The 15722-nt window shown below is 38.1% G+C and overlaps 2 protein-coding genes across 3 annotated transcripts; one reads left to right on the top strand and one right to left on the bottom strand.

The window, feature by feature from the left end:
- Window positions 1-644: 644 nt before the first annotated feature.
- Window positions 645-2597, top strand: nrn1lb (neuritin 1-like b). The gene is made up of 3 exons (XM_059529852.1): window positions 645-1014; window positions 1739-1880; window positions 1965-2597. The coding sequence occupies exons 1-3, from the start codon at window positions 981-983 to the stop codon at window positions 2254-2256; spliced, it is 468 nt and encodes a 155-aa protein (XP_059385835.1). The 5' UTR covers window positions 645-980; the 3' UTR covers window positions 2257-2597.
- An 879-nt stretch (window positions 2598-3476) lies between these two features.
- On the bottom strand, window positions 3477-7267 carry dnaaf1 (dynein axonemal assembly factor 1). Of its 2 annotated transcripts, none has more exons than XM_059529828.1 (10): window positions 7072-7267; window positions 6476-6575; window positions 6271-6362; window positions 5947-6168; window positions 5658-5824; window positions 5431-5552; window positions 5128-5294; window positions 4162-4613; window positions 3948-4004; window positions 3477-3752 (listed from the first exon to the last, which is right to left on the bottom strand). In XM_059529828.1, the coding sequence occupies exons 1-10, from the start codon at window positions 7175-7177 to the stop codon at window positions 3501-3503; spliced, it is 1737 nt and encodes a 578-aa protein (XP_059385811.1). In that variant the 5' UTR covers window positions 7178-7267; the 3' UTR covers window positions 3477-3500. The 2 variants fall into 2 exon arrangements, with proteins under 2 accessions (XP_059385811.1, XP_059385820.1); XM_059529837.1 differs by having other exon boundaries at window positions 6476-6570; window positions 7072-7200.
- Window positions 7268-15722: the final 8455 nt, after the last annotated feature.

Genomic DNA, 15722 nt, shown 5'->3' with positions numbered 1-15722 from the left:
ACTTGTGGAAAAATGCTCAAAAAAATGAGGACGCTGTCAAAATAATGTCATAAATCTGTTTTCTTTATCAATTAACCTCTATTACCTAAATGAAATAACATTTTGGTGTGACCATCCTTTGTGTTTAAAGCAGCTTTTGTCTTCGGTGCACTTGCGCATAGTTTCTCAGGTAGCTTTGCAGATAGATCTCTTGAAGCATCTTGGAGACATTGCCACAGTTCTTCTGGATTAAGTCTGTCTCAGTTTGTTATCTTTCTTCATGTCACTCCAGACAGACTGATGATGATGAGATGAGATCTCTGTGTGCAGCGCAGACCTTGTGCAAACAAAACTTTCACTGGATTACAACAATTAATGGTAAAATGAATGTTTGGAAATGTCAACTGATAATAGTGAAAATAATAACAGATTTAGTGTCAGGGAAAATGAGAGAGGATTTGATAGTAAAGGCTTTATATAAGAGAGAGTAATCCTTTATTCTCCTCTCCCTTTAGATTTACGCAATGACATAATCCAAGCCTGTCAATCAGACAGAGGCTTGTTCACTGTGTGTGTGTATTAGAAAGTAGCATGCTGGATTTAAAATGACAGTCTTACTGGGATTTTTCCATCTGTTTGTATATTGTGAGTGTGACAGAGGGTGAGTGAGTGACAGAGACAGAGAGACAGCCAATACTCTAAGCCATATAGAACCTTGTCATAGGAGGTATAAACTTATTTTCTGGTATGATGAACAGTGTAGCCGGAAATAATCTTTAATCCCACAGTTTCCCCCCTTTTTAATAATCAGATGTCACAGCCCCTGTTTATCCATCAGGCTCAACAGTTGGCTACAAGGTTGCAGTTCTTTTCTGAAACAGGAAGGTAAATTGGACCTCAAGAAGGTTTGGATTATTTGTACATGATTGTGTGTTAAAGTGTAAATGTAAGGTGCTCCAGTGCGTGTGGTCTTCAGTTTCAAAATCTGGCTGTTCAACGGAATGCATCTGCTGCTGTTCATTTTATTCTGCCTCAGTGAGTAAAGGTCTTTTTTATATTCAAACTTTTGTTTGTGTGTGTAATATCATAGTTTGTCTCATCATATTGTGTGTGCTTTTCAAATTCCTGAATAGATGTGAATTAGTGGCCAAGGTCATAGGGTATAGTATGCTACACAAAGCATAAAAGTAGCGTCCAAAAAGAAAGACAATTTTTGAGGCTCAGAAATGGCTGATGTTGCTGTAGGTAATGTTCCTAAACTACTAAATGTATGAGTAATATCCTTTATATTTCTCTTTTTAAATAAAGATAGATGTGGTTAGAGGAGATGGAAAATGGAAAAGAAATGGAGGGGATTTGTCTTTTCGAGCTGTTCTGCAGCCAGATTAAATGTCATTTTGCCCTGGGTCTAATCCCTAGATTAATCCATGTGATGTTCCACAGCATCTATACAGTGAAGTGAAATAGACACACACAGAAAATACAATAAAATGTTAGCAGCACATACAGAGTATGTGTTCTTAATAAGAGTTCCAGAAGACATGTCAGCTAACAGTTCTGTCAGTTTATTTAAAATTAAAACATGTATTTGCAATCAGGAGTCTAATATTTTAATACTGTTTATTATATTTGCATTTTTTGTCTTTTTAAATAATATTATTAATGTGTTATATCATATTTCATTGCCAAATTCCCAACTACACTTTGTAAACATATCAGGCAATAAAAGTCTTTCTGCTTATTTTTTTTCCCCTCTCAGGTCTCTGTTCTTCTGTGCTGAGTGCAGCAGTAACATCTCCATGTAGTTCTGTATACAGGGGCTTTGCTGAATGTCTGGTCACTCTGGGTGACAGTGTGAGCTCCAAAGCAGATAACCCACAGGACATCAACTCCATTTGCAAGTGAGCCACGTTCACACACAAATACACCCTCCACCGAATAAAACTTTTTTTTATCTCAATACATTGCACTTTCCACATCTGTAGGTCATGGGATGCTTTCCAGGTGTGCGTGAGTGGTGTTTTGTCAGGATGCCGAGGTGATGCAGCAGAAATTTGGGAATCTTTGAGAGCAGAGTCCAGGAAAACTGCATTTGCTGGTAACCTCTACGACATGTGTGCCAGTCGTACTGAAGCTGCGACTGCAACCACACCTCTGGTTCCCAGCGCTGATCAAAGCAACCAGGAAACACTCAAAGGACTCGCTCGTTCTATCAGCCACTCAGTCAGTAAAGAGCTGCTGATGTGCTTCTCTCTTCTCCTGCTGCTTTGGATGTAACCTATTCATGTAACATAGCTGAACTGATGCACGTGACAGTGCTACAAGCACATACATGTCTCTGCGTAGACTCTTTATCTTGGTATATTTGATTTAATTTCATGTCTAATTTAATATGTAAGCTCTTTGGTAAGATATTCAAGAAACTTATGTATTTGCTTGTTTAACAATTATGAAAAATAAATCAGTGATGTTCTGTACTCAAATCTAATGGATTGGTACAGGATTTAACATCTGTAGATTCAAAAGATCATAATTATATATAATTATATAAATAAATGATATATTGTTATATATAAGTTATATATAAATGTTATGTATAAATGATATACAAGTGTCTTGAAGTATTTGCAAAATACATTTATAATATCTGCAATAAAATTCAAAGCAAAATGATTTAGTTATTGTATTTTTTATTATTTTATTTAAATGATTAATATGATTTGGTAATTTAAAGTTAAACACCTTTTTGTTAAATCAGGTAGACATCAAATTTAAAGGGATAGTTCCCCCCAAAATAAAAATTCTATCTCTTATTTATCCTTGTTCCAAACACGTAAGACCTTCCTTCATCTTTGGAACACAAATTAAGATATTTCTGATGAAATCCAAGAGCTTTCCGACCCTCCATAGACAGAAATACAACTGAAATGTTCCCAGGTCCAGAAAAGCAGCAAGGACATCAGTAAAATAGTCCATGAGATGTCAGTGGTTCAACCGTAATTTTACAAAGCCACGATAATTATTTTCGTTGACAAAGAAAACAAAAATAATGACTTTATTCAACAGTTCTTCTGTCGGGATACTCATCATGATACTCTCTATAATGGTGGAAGATGGTAACTCGGGGGAGAAGAATTGTTGAATAAAGTTATTATTGTTTTCCTTGTGCACAAAAAGTATTCTCGTAGCTTTGTAAAATTATGGTTGAACCATTTACATCACATGGACAATTTTACTTGTGTCCTTACAATGTTTCTGGGCCTGGAAACATTTCAGTTGCATTTCTGTCTTTGCAGGGTCAGAGAGCTCTCGGATTTCAACAAAAATATCTTAATTTGTGTTCCGAAGATGAACGAAGGTCTGACAGGTTTGGAAGGTCATGAGGCCGAGTAATTAATGAAAGAATTTTAATTTTTGGTTAAACTATCCCTTTAAATACATTTCCAAGGTTTGTGGTGGAGTGCCGCTAGGGTTGAGAAACACTACAACATAGTTGCATCCATTTGTTCAACCATTAAAACTCAGTCCAGTTCTTCAATCAGAACAGTCTTTCTGTTTTCCTTTGGCTTTGGGAAGTTATCTCCTGCGTCTTCTTGACTAGAGAAGGCAGGACTCTGCTGCTTGACTGAGGTTCTCTTAGTGGAGACATTAATAAGCAGCTGAGATTGATCAGTGGCCACAGAATCTGACTGAGGCCAGTGATACAAACTTGTAACAGCTTCTGATTCCATGTCATCACCAGAGATGACCTGAATCTTTGGACGGATTACACTCTGAAAAATGTAACATGTAAATCTCCACAACTTTGCCATCAAATTGAAACACAGTGTTCCATCACAACTTAGAAAATGTCATCATGTTATAATTAAATATTTGGATTTTTCACCAAGAGTTTTTTTAGGATGCATTGAGATACTGTTATAGTATTTATTCATATTTTAATGGTTTTGAAATAGCTCTGCACTTACCTGTGACATTTTCGGGAATATAAGGCTATTGTCTTCATCATCAAGGTCTGGAAGATCCTAGGGAGAAATCAGGAGCATCAAAAATGTTATTTGCAGTGAAATATTATACAAAGTTTCTGTATACAGTAAATCAAATATACAGTGCAGTGAAATTCTATTCATTGTAAAAGCAAATTGAAGTTATATTTAGGTGAGCAGTGGTGTAAGTACGCACATCAATTGTTAACGTTGGTTCATCTGAAAGGGTGATAGACTCTATATCATCCTCAGAGATCAGTTCAGTGACGAGAGCTCCAGGACCTGTGACTGAGACTAAACCGCTCTGAGGTGACTGTGATGGTTTTGTGGGAACGCTCATTTTCTGGTACTTCTCCTCTTCAGTCTTCAATCCCCGGGTTGATTCGCCAGTCTGTTTCTGGTCAAATGATGGATGGAGAATCTGTTCTGAAACTGTCTGCTGTCTCTCTGGATTTGACTGGTCGGAATGATTTAGATCAAGTTTTGTTTGGATAATCTGTTCCTCATCAGATGCAGATTTGAAAGTGTAGTCCATCTCTGAAGCTGATGGATCAGTTTGTTCTCGCTCTGTTTTTGAAGAGTCACTCCCTGCAGTTTCTGGTGTTTCGTCTTGATGCCTCTGATCCTCAGCAACAGGACTTGGAGGCTCTATGATTCACAAGGGTAAACCATAAGGTTTTCATGATGATATATGTCAGAAGGAGGTGAGAAAATATGAGTGTGTGTATACACTACTGTTTAAAAGTTTGGGGTTGGTCTTTTTTTTTTGAAAGATGTCTCTTATGCCCACAATTTATTTGATCAAAAATACAGTAAGAACATTAATATTGTGAAATATTGTTGCAATTCAAAATAGATCATTTAAATTTATTATTTTATTATGTAATTTATTCCTGTGATTTATTCCTATCAGTGTTGAAAACAGTTGTGCTCCGTAATATTTTTGTAGAAACTGGTCATACTGTTTTCAGGATTTTTTGATGACTATAGAGTTTAAAAGCCTTTATTTAAAATATAAATCTTTTGTAACAGTCAAACGGTGTAAAATTCTTTGTCAATTTACTGCATCTTTGCTGAATAAAAGTTTAAATAAATTTTCTTAAATCTTAGTGTCCCCAAACGTTTGAACGATAGTTAATATGTGAACAGATTGTGTGTTTGCCTTTCTCCAAAAGCTCTCGAGCCTGCTGTCGTCTCAGTGCGTTCTCTTTGATAGCAGTCAATGCATCCAAACTCTCCTGGACCTTCCTTCTCTCTCTCGTTTCCCACATTTCTCTTTCTTTTCGCTCACCTTCCAAACCACCAGCTGCCCATGCCTCTGCACATGCTCTGTGAATTAATGCAAACTTCAGTAAAAAAAAATGCTTCTAGATGAACTAGTAACAAAGACTATCGCTAACTGACCATGGGGGTTGTCAGACAATTAATGCTATGGGACTTTAGCACAGAAAACTATGTTGCTAACCTGTCTTTTGGAAACACAGGCCGGTCATCTAGATAGGTCAGCTGCTTGAGATGCACAATCAAAGTCTTCCTGTAGTTTGGGATTTTTTTGATGACCTCATTACCCATTAGATTTAACACCCGCTGGCAAATTCAAATAAACATGAATGAACTTCTAGCAGTTCAGTCCACATCCAGAAGTAAGTATCACTGATCATGTATACGGGGAAAAAGATACACTGTTTTTACCAAGTCGGGCATTCTTTCTAGAACACAGATGAGGGCTGGATCTCTGATGCGGTTGTGAGACAGATCAAGAACACTGATGGATAGACAGTGTGATAGCTCCTCCATATCACACACATTCTCCAGTGAGTTATGGGAGATCTGCAGCGTTGACAGCTCACTCAAACAGGCTGAAAAACAAATGATAAATTACTTTATGGTATATTGAGGAACAGGGAACAATTCAATACAGGGAACAGTTGTTAACAATACATTATTGGTGCCATTTTTATTTGTGTGTGCAAGTACTCACATATGTTCTCAATGACCTTGATATAATTGTTTGAGACATTGAGGGTGCAAAGCTTGCTGAGTGGTTCCAGGTTTTCCAGAGTATGAATTAGATTCTGATGGAGGAAAAGACAGCGAAGCTCTGTCTGATTCTCCAGATTCTCAATCTTGCGAATCCCATTGCATTCCAGCCATAGGCAGCGCAGACCAGTATATTCCTCTAAACCCTCAATACAAGAAAAACCTACAATGCAGAAGTAACAACTTCACATAAAGAGCTGAAAAGAAAATAACACAAAGATGCAATATTAAAATAGTCTTTTCAAAAAATGCAGAAATAACAAACCTTTATAGTGAAGATAAAGTGTGTCATTCAGCCTTGGCGTCACGTACAGTTTGTTTTGCTTGCAGTGTTCCCTTAAAAACTGTTTGGTAATTCTTAGAAGATACAAGAAAAATCATTCAGTATTTCTTCAACATATGTTATGTAACAACATATGTTTTCCCAAGCAAATTTCATACAGGTATTTTAAAAATGCTTATTTTATTACCTGGGACCTGAATGCATTGTGCTGCTCTCTGATGCTTTGGTTTCTATTGTGTCAGCATTAACCTTTGTCCCATTAGCAGCTGCACTCTGAGAATCCTGGCCTTTGAAAGACATTTTATTACTATTGGGCATTTTCCAAAAAAGGTTACAAAATCAGACATGATTAAAAAAAATTTTAAGTTAAGCTTTTTTTCCTTTTATCAAAAAATTATCAGTATAAGGAGGCACTTACCCTTCATGAAATATTTATTGTTTTCAACATTTTAAAGAACATCAAATGACACAGTAACATGGCTGCATAAACAGTTGGAAAGAGATAACGTTAATGGATTTTAATATTTAAAAATGTAAATGGTTATTATTACTATGTTTCAAACATGCTACTTTTAGGCTATGTTACAAAATAACTTAATGTCGCGGCACCCAAAATGTAGTTAGTCATTGCTATTTTGAATAAAAAAGCAGGATATAACCACGAAAGAACAGAATTTAGATAATATCCCAGAAATGATTAACGCCTGACAAGCCTTTGTTGCTGTGTCAGTTGTTTTAAGTCTGTATTTTGCTGATGGCCTTTGGATGTAGACTTTACGTTACCTTGACTAAAAGACACAGCACCTTCACTCGTGTCTTTTTCTTCAGATTCAGCCCTTGTTCCTTCCTCCGCGTTCAGTGTTGCGGATACGTTTATTTTTGTCTGCATTTTGCAATGATTTTGGACCACCGACCAACCGTTAACTTAGCCGAATAGCTGCTAACAATGCTTGTTTGAAGTTTGCTTAGTTTCCATAGAGACCGGACGCGTGAGCGCGCTTCACAAGAGGCGGATCGATCTTCTGCTGGCAGCTGGCAGGCATCGATCGCCTGTTCTGATACTCCTACTTATGGGTTTAAAACAGTCTACAACAAAAGAAACCCGAGGAAATTATTTTGTGAAAACTACTGTATTATATGTAGCATGTGCAGCAATGTACTATAATAAAGTACAGCTGTGCTTTTTTATTGCAGTATGGTTGTTGCAGAAAAAATAGGTCCGCTTCCAAAGAAAACACTACCCGAATATAAGGTTGTAAAGCCGAAATTTAATCAGCTTTGAAGATAAATTGAGTTTAATAGAAATTCACAATTGATTTTATAACAGATAAAGTTGTGGGTTAAGGATAAAATGTGTACATTATATAAAAGTGTTAACCGAACATTTGCAGAAGACAAAGATATCCTTTATAAATATTCTGTTCTTCTTATTAATCAGGCCTATATCTAAAAAATACATGCTACCAACGTTCTGCATACTAGTCTGTTTAATGTCATATTTAAACAACTCTAAATGAATGATGGATGCTAGTAGGCTAAATATGCCAGTGCATTATCTATTTCTAGTCAATATCATTCAATAATTTTCAGTGTATAACAGGGGCAATTCTAAACCCTTTTTAAGTGGACTTTGTATCTAATGGTCTCTCTGAGGGCTAAGTCCCCTAACTAAACCCTAGAACCGCCCCTGGTGTAAGAGGACCATTTAAATACATTTTTACATGCAATTTTAAAATATACATTTTCGAACTGAAAAAAATTTTAAATCCTTATTAGAAGTGAACAAAACTACTAATTAATCAAACTAATATCGTAACTCTGTGGTTTCTCTATGTTTGGATGCTGATTTGCACTTCAATCCTCCTAGATAAACAATTGGATGAGTTTTCCGTCTGTGTCTTATTTTCATGTAGCTTCTCGCAACACATGCATCGAAACATGCTATTAGCATCCGTCCTTAAGAAAACATACAGCAAAGAGTCAGCGAGTGGATTTAAAAACACTAAGAATTGACACTGTGACTAAATAACCATGAAGTCTTAGACCAAGCTCAGAGGAAAACATAATAAGGATGTTTTGAATAATGCTTGGCAGAAACAAAACAGTGTAATTGAAAAGAATAGGGTCAGAATCCTCAAAATCCTCCTCTGGTCATTAGGGGTTATTGCGACTGAATTAGACAGTGCCTTCCATGAACCCACAAAGGAAAACACAACCAATGGATAAGGCATCAATAAAACAAATACACTTAAGATAAAGGCATGTCCCACCTTCCCTTTAAGTGCAACAATCACATCAATTACAATAATTCCACTTGGTATTGCCCAAACCAACAAGCATATCAGAGCTAAATTTTTAGAAGTATTATGAAGTCGGTACCAAACAGGGTATTTGATCATTATGTATCTTTCCACAGAGATGCAGACCATGAAGCCAATATTAACTATTATGCACCAGGAATAAATATAGTAGCTAAACGCACTAACAACACTCAATATACAAAAATTCAGGACAGGTCTGAAACAAATCTGTATGAAATAAGCAATAAAGAGGTTTATGACAAATACGGGAACAGTATGGTTAGGTCTGATCAGACGGCACAATCCATAGAATGCCAAAGACATGACAAGAAACTCAACGGAGAAAATAATCCATATAACCACAATTTGAACTGTGGAACCGCAAAGTATTTTTTCCAGAAATGTCCACTTCATTTCCGATGGAAATTGGCTTATTTCCAGCTGGAGTGTCCTTGACATTCCAGTATAAACCATTCGCTGTGTCTTCGATGGACTCTGGATGGTCAGACGATGACAAAAACAAGTTATTTTTTTAAATAAGCAATTTATTTTTTGTTCTGTTATCATTTCCTTATTTGCCTTTATAGTTTCCAAAATATCAGAAGACGGGAAAAAAAAATGTTGAACACACAGAAGATATTTTGAAGAATGTTGGTAACCAAACAATTTCTGGTTCCTATTTGAATTTTTGTTGCGAAAAGAATGATGAATATTTATCACCAATCCACAGATGAATGCCATCTGAAGTCCACCTTTACAAGCTTTCAGCTATAGCATTTTATTTAATTGTTAATGGCAGAAAGAGACATAATGATGGAAATGTTTAGTCCATGAATCTGCAGATTTCAAAAGGAAGCATTGAGTAGGTATTTAAGATGAAAAATCAATTTCGATAATAGTTTTACTGATATAATATATGTATACTTGTGAAATAGATTAGATAAAATAAGATTAGATAAACACAAAAATTATAAAATTATGAGCAGGAAAAAAAAACACACTTATTAAACATACAATGTACATATATATATATATCCCAATAGAAATATATCCAAACATACCTTGGATTGTGTGGTGATTATTTGTTGTATGAGTTTCTGTGAAAGTGACACTTCAAATTGAGCTAAAATACATGATAGTTTATCTCATAGTAGAATCATTCATTTCCACAATAATGGGAAATTCTTGATGGCTATTTATATACATTAACAACACAAAGAAAATTCTTTGCATAATCTAAAAACATTTTCAATAAATTCAAAATAAAAGTAGTATGAATCGGAAAAATAATTCCCTAGACAATGCACAGTGACTGTACAAACATTAAAAGCAAAAGAAACTGGTTTACCTGACAATGAGCAGCTGCTGCTGGTTGATTATGGTTGAGAGTAACTGAAGAAGAAACAACAGAGAGGGAGGATCCTCTGACACTCAACCAGATCCATCCAGTATGAGCTCTGCATTTTTATCATATCATCATGAGATCAGACTAATATTTGGCTAGCATTTCTTGAAACTTAAAGGAGCTATGTGGAGGTTTTTACTTAAAAAAAATCTTTAAGATAGAGTTTTCATTTGTACATGTATGAGCCAGCCATGATGTAAAAAAAAGAATGACACCTCGACTGTCCACCACGGTTGCCTCTATCAGCCTGTAGGCTCAATTGTGTGTGAAGGAGTCGGGCCCAAATTGGCGCGAAAAATCACAAAATGTGACGTCATGCGCGTTCTCGTCTACTTGGGCTTACAACCGTACGGCACGCCAGCCATTATAGTAAGCAGCGGCAATAGTGTTTTCAAATGGACTCTGCGGATGGAAAGAAGCGACCAGCCTCCAGCACAATTCAGACACCCACGGACACTCCTCGTAAGTTAAAAAAAAAAGAGCGTGCGCACTGAGAACGAGCATGAGACTGGCTGCAGTTCCTCTAACGGCCACTGGTGTCAGTAACAGTTAGAAATTTCAGAACCTACGCAATGCTCCTTTAATTATGCTCACAGCGATTGACCGAAATGTTGTTATATTTCAAATTTGATCAATGATTAGTGGTTAAATGCAATAAATTGTTACCTGTAGTGCTTTTGATACTTGACACAAATTAAACTTTATACACACTGTGTTAAGGGTGATTGAAATTAACATAGTAACTGCTGAATTGAAGGGCTACACCCGATTTTCATGTAGCTTCTTACAACACAAAAATCGAAGCATTCTATGAGCATCCTTTCTTATGAAAACATACAGCAAAGAGTCAGCGAGTGGATTCAAATACATCATGATTCCTGACACTGAATGTAGAGAACCATAATAACTACTTATTCCATGCTTAAATGATACTGCAAAAAGAATGTTTTGTACAATGCTCGGTAGAAACATCACAGTGTAATTGAAAAGTACAAGAGCCAGAATCATCAAAATCCTCTTTCTTTCATCAGGGGTGACTGCGACCGAATGAGACAGTACCTTCCACGAACCCACAAAGCAAAACACAACCAGTGGATAAGGTAACAAAAAAATTATTACACTTAGAAGAAATGCAAGTTCCACATCCACTTTAAATGCAATAATCACATCAATCACCATAAATCCACAGATTGTTGCCCAAACTAACAAGCTTATTAGAACTAAGTTCTTACATGAATGATGAAGTCGGTACCAAACAGGGTATTTGATCATTATGTATCTTTCCATGGAGATACAGACCATGAAGCCAATGTTAACCAGTATGCTCAAGAAATAAACATAAAATACAAAAAAGAGTATCTTTTTTGGTACATTCAGTGTACATAAATGCAGAACAGGCTTGACACAAATCTGGATGATATCACAAACAAATAGATTTATGACGAATAAAGGGACAGTTTGGTTAGATCTAAGCAGACAACACAAGCCATAGAGTACCAGACACATGACAACAAACTCAATGAAGAAAATAATCCAGATAACCACCATTTCAGATGAAGATGAACAGGCAACTTTTCTCAAAGATGTGAAGTTTATTTTCTCTGGTATCCAAGCTAAATGGCTTACTTCCAACTGGAATGTCACATTGGTTGAAGTTTCAGGGTTGGCCATGTTCTGTGGACTGGGATTTGGACGTTTAAACTGAAATGGAAACATATCTGTTTTTGATTCAAAACTCATGTACATGGCTATATTCATGTAAATATTATTTTGTACTGTACTCTCATGATATAATAATTAGATATGCTTCATTATTATTATTATATTTTTACTTTTTGCGAAAAATTTAAGGCATGTGGCACTACATGCCCTGCATTTTTTCAGTAATTTTTTGCAGGTTTTTAGAGCGTATAAATATATTTTATGCCTTTTTACATTATTGCAGGGAGTTTTTTATTTTATTTATTTATTTTAAATTTAATATTTTGTCAAAAAAGGCAAAAAAGGGAATAACCTTAATCAATCAATCAATCAACAGTGAATCACTTGGAAATTAAATATAAAAAATGTATTGTTATCCTGTGCACTTTACAACACACATAAGCAAACCTTAATTGTATGTTGTGATTTAGATTTCTGTCCGTCCTGTCAGTTTTTGTGATACTTCTCAACCTGAAACACAAGAATTTGTTTCATTGCCATCAGAAAATAATTCACTACCAAGCAGTATAAAATACTTGAAAAGCAACACAAAATGTGAATATGTATGGTTCTCTTCAATAATCAGTTTAATAACTAAACTCAAACCCAGTGTTGAATAAAATTCAAAGCAAAATTCAATTGCTTACCAAAATCTGCAATGGAATAGAATAAAAATGAAATAATTCATGCATTCAATTATATAACAAATAATTTATATAATAAAAATCTGGTTTGTTGTTTGTTAGATAAATTTTAAACAACAAAGTTGTTTGAACAACAACAGCAAAACCTTAACACAAGATGCATGAATATGAAGACAAAAACAAAACATCTAAGACATGAATAATGAGCTCACAGTGAAAAAATAACTAAGGAAAGGTTTTACCTGACACAGAGGCTGTAGGCTGCTATGGTTGGCAGTAACGTCTTGGTTACGTATGTAAACCCTCGTTCCCTGAAGAAGGGAATGGAGACAATGAATGATGAATTGGCATATTGCTTCGATAGACCAATCTATTTTGAGTGTAAACTAAACAATGCACATTGGCATACAATTATTGTATCCAGCTGCAGCTGATCACAGCATGAGTATAAGCAGGCAGTAGGTGCAATGCATACCATGTTTTTGTTGAGGAGCCGAGCCAGTGACGCGACGAACTGGAATTCCCTACCAAAGCGCCATGTATGCTGCACCTCCCAGTCTCCTGTAAAAGGACCTAAACCCCTTTTTAGTGTAGGTTGGGGCTAGCCACATGTAGTTCTATTCACCATTGTTGAAGCACTACCCACTCAGTGAGATTGGATAATACTGGGAAAACATACCCATTCCACTTGGAACAGGGTCACTGCGGAATCACCATCCTTCCTGAAGGAGGTTTTGGGAGCAAATACACATATGGACAGCCATTTAGGTGCATATGGAAAATTGGAGGTGATTGTAAACCTCTTGCAAATGGCAGAAGTCTGTTGGGGAAACACGGGCTCTAAGGCTGTACAACAGACTTTACACATATGGGATCCACTTAGGTCTCACATATGGAACCCAGCCTTCTACCGATTCTCAAGGATTTAACAAGTGAAGACCTGGTGCTGGACGCTCACCACGTCTGGCTACCGAGGGGATGAATGAGCTCGAAAGGGTCTACAGTACAGACACTCTGGAGTAAGTTTAGCAAGCCGACAATAACCAGGGCCTCTCAGTGCCTCTCAGGCTATAGAATCTAGTGAACATGTTGGGGGTCACCCAGCCCACAGCTCAGCAAATATCTGTCAGTGAGGGGCCAAAAGCCAGTGCCTAGGACAATGCAACATATCTAGTTGAGAGAGCTCGCAACATGAATGGGCAGGGCACACCCTGTGTCTGATAGTGGGCAATCCTCTGCTTAGAGACGGCCTTCCCCTTCTGCCGGCCTCCGTAACAGACAAAGAGCTGGTGTGAGGTCCTAAAGCTTTGTGTCTCTTCTACGTAGCATCTCAGGGCTGGGATGGGACAGAGCAAAGCTAGAGCTGGGTCGGCCTCCTCTGGGGGCAGCACTTGCAGGTTCACCACATGATCCCTGAAGGGAATAGTGGTAACCTTGGGCACGTAGCCAGGCCTTACCCAGGATTACCTGGGGGCCAGCCGGCCCAATCTCTAGGCACGAATCGTTGACCGAAAATGCATTCAGATCCCCTAACCTCTGGATGGAGGCCAGTGCAAGCAGTAGCCGAGCTTTCAATGAAAGAAACCATTTTGAACAATAACCGGTGAAGGGCCCGTTCCAAAACTCGCAGGTCCAAGATTGGCTGTAACCCACCGCCTTTCTTGGGTACAATGAAGTAAGGGCAGTATAACCCTGTCCTCATATCGACTGGAGGGACCGGCTTTATCGTGTCCTTTGCCAGTAGGACTGCGATTTCTGCCCGCAAGACAGGAGCATCGGCCTCCTTCACTGTTGTGAAGCGGATGCCACTGAACTTGGGGGGACGGTGGGCGAACTGAATCCCACAGCCGAGGCTTATGGACCGCAGAAGCTAGTGAGATGGGCGGGGTAGCACTAGCCAGGCACCCAGATACTGTGGAAGCAGGACCAGTGGAACCACCGCTGAAAGGTACCGGAGAGGGGTATGAGTGTGTGGTGAAATGCTTACCTGGTTCCACTGTTTGGCAGAGGATGCATGAGTAGGGCATTTGTTGACGCTCTCAAACCCGCTGCTTCCAGGCGGTGAAGGATGAGGATGAGTGAGGTCCGGTGTTGGGCTGTCCGCAACTCTCCATGCCCTCCTGGGACCCAGAAATAGTAAAAACTGCTCTTTTGTCGAGAATCTTGGTAAAACAAAACAAAAGATTCTCCACCCGGCCCTCCTCTGGGAGAAGGAGTGGTACTTTCACCATCTCCTGAAGAGCAGATTCCTCCATCTCTGGGTCACCTGTCTCAGGGTTGCTTGCTCTTCTGCTTGCCGCCAGTTTTGATAGGCGCCTGGACAGGCGGGGTGGCCTGCCTATGCCCGGCTCAACATGGTAAGCTCCTCATGCACTTCCGGAAAGAAAGGCACCGGGGGTGGGGGGTACTGAGAACCAGCACGGGGCAATGTATGAACTCGTAGCTCACTTGAAGACACTGGATGGAGCAGAACGAACGTTGTCACTCAGCTCCGAAGTGAAAAGCTGGTATGCATTGCACCTGCTGCCTTCTTATACTCATGCTGTGATCAGCTGCAGCTGGATGCAATAATTGCATGCCACTGTGCATTGGCTCGTCCAGTTTACACTCAAAGTAGATTGGTCTATCGAAGTGATATATCCCAGTTTGTCGGTCACTGACATGACGTCGAGATTGACCGACTAAAAGGGAACTGATGAAAACACAGCATTAGGAGGAGGGAAGGGTTCTTAATGCTTATTTGCCTCCAGTTGCCTAATATCCTAACGCATTCTCATCCCAAGGCGTCATATACTGACCCTCTTGACATTTTGTCAACATCCTACGCATATGGCACCCTCTAGCGTCAATATGAGACACAGATTATGGGTTAAGGTTAGGGTTAGGGTGAGGGTTAGGGTTAGACCGCTAGGAGGCGCCTTCTGGCCCATTTTTATCTGCTTCTAATATTGACGCTAGAGGGTGCCATGTGCGTAGGATGTTGACGAAATGTCAAAAGGGTCAGTACATGACGCCTTGGGATGAGAACGGTCTGAATATCCTCCATGGGTTTTTCATTTTAGTTAATGTGGGAGAGTACTAAGAGTAATTGTCGGCTAAATGTCCTGAAATTAAATTATGATAACTCTGGATTATAAAAATAAATAATGGTGAGTGGCTGGTAAAATGGTGAACTTGGCTTTGTATGGAATTACGTCTGTGACAATTTAATATAAAAAGAAACAAGATCTGTGTACATCTTTGGGGGTACTGATGATGTACTTTTGATGCATATATTACTGGTGTATGATTTTGTTAGGGGTCTACCTAGCAATAGCCTATAAAAATCCCATTATTTAAGTAATATCTTTAATGGATAGTGCTGTAAAGCAAATGATTAAAAAA

Source organism: Carassius carassius, chromosome 3 (assembly GCF_963082965.1).
Source record: "Carassius carassius chromosome 3, fCarCar2.1, whole genome shotgun sequence".
In the NCBI taxonomy this organism is placed as follows: Eukaryota; Metazoa; Chordata; class Actinopteri; order Cypriniformes; family Cyprinidae; genus Carassius; species Carassius carassius.
This window is presented reverse-complemented; position numbering and strand designations above follow the sequence as displayed.

Coding starts and splice junctions, on each gene's coding strand:
- dnaaf1 (XM_059529828.1), bottom strand. CDS start 7,177: ATGCAGACAAAAATAAACGTATCCGCAACACTGAACGCGGAGGAAGGA. Junction 6,169..6,270: donor ACTTTATCTTCACTATAAAG/GTTTGTTATTTC, acceptor TCTGCATTGTAG/GTTTTTCTTGTATTGAGGGT. Junction 5,295..5,430: donor CCTGTGTTTCCAAAAGACAG/GTTAGCAACATA, acceptor ATTAATTCACAG/AGCATGTGCAGAGGCATGGG.
- nrn1lb (XM_059529852.1), top strand. CDS start 981: ATGCATCTGCTGCTGTTCATTTTATTCTGCCTCA. Junction 1,015..1,738: donor GTTCATTTTATTCTGCCTCA/GTGAGTAAAGGT, acceptor TTCCCCTCTCAG/GTCTCTGTTCTTCTGTGCTG. Junction 1,881..1,964: donor GACATCAACTCCATTTGCAA/GTGAGCCACGTT, acceptor CCACATCTGTAG/GTCATGGGATGCTTTCCAGG.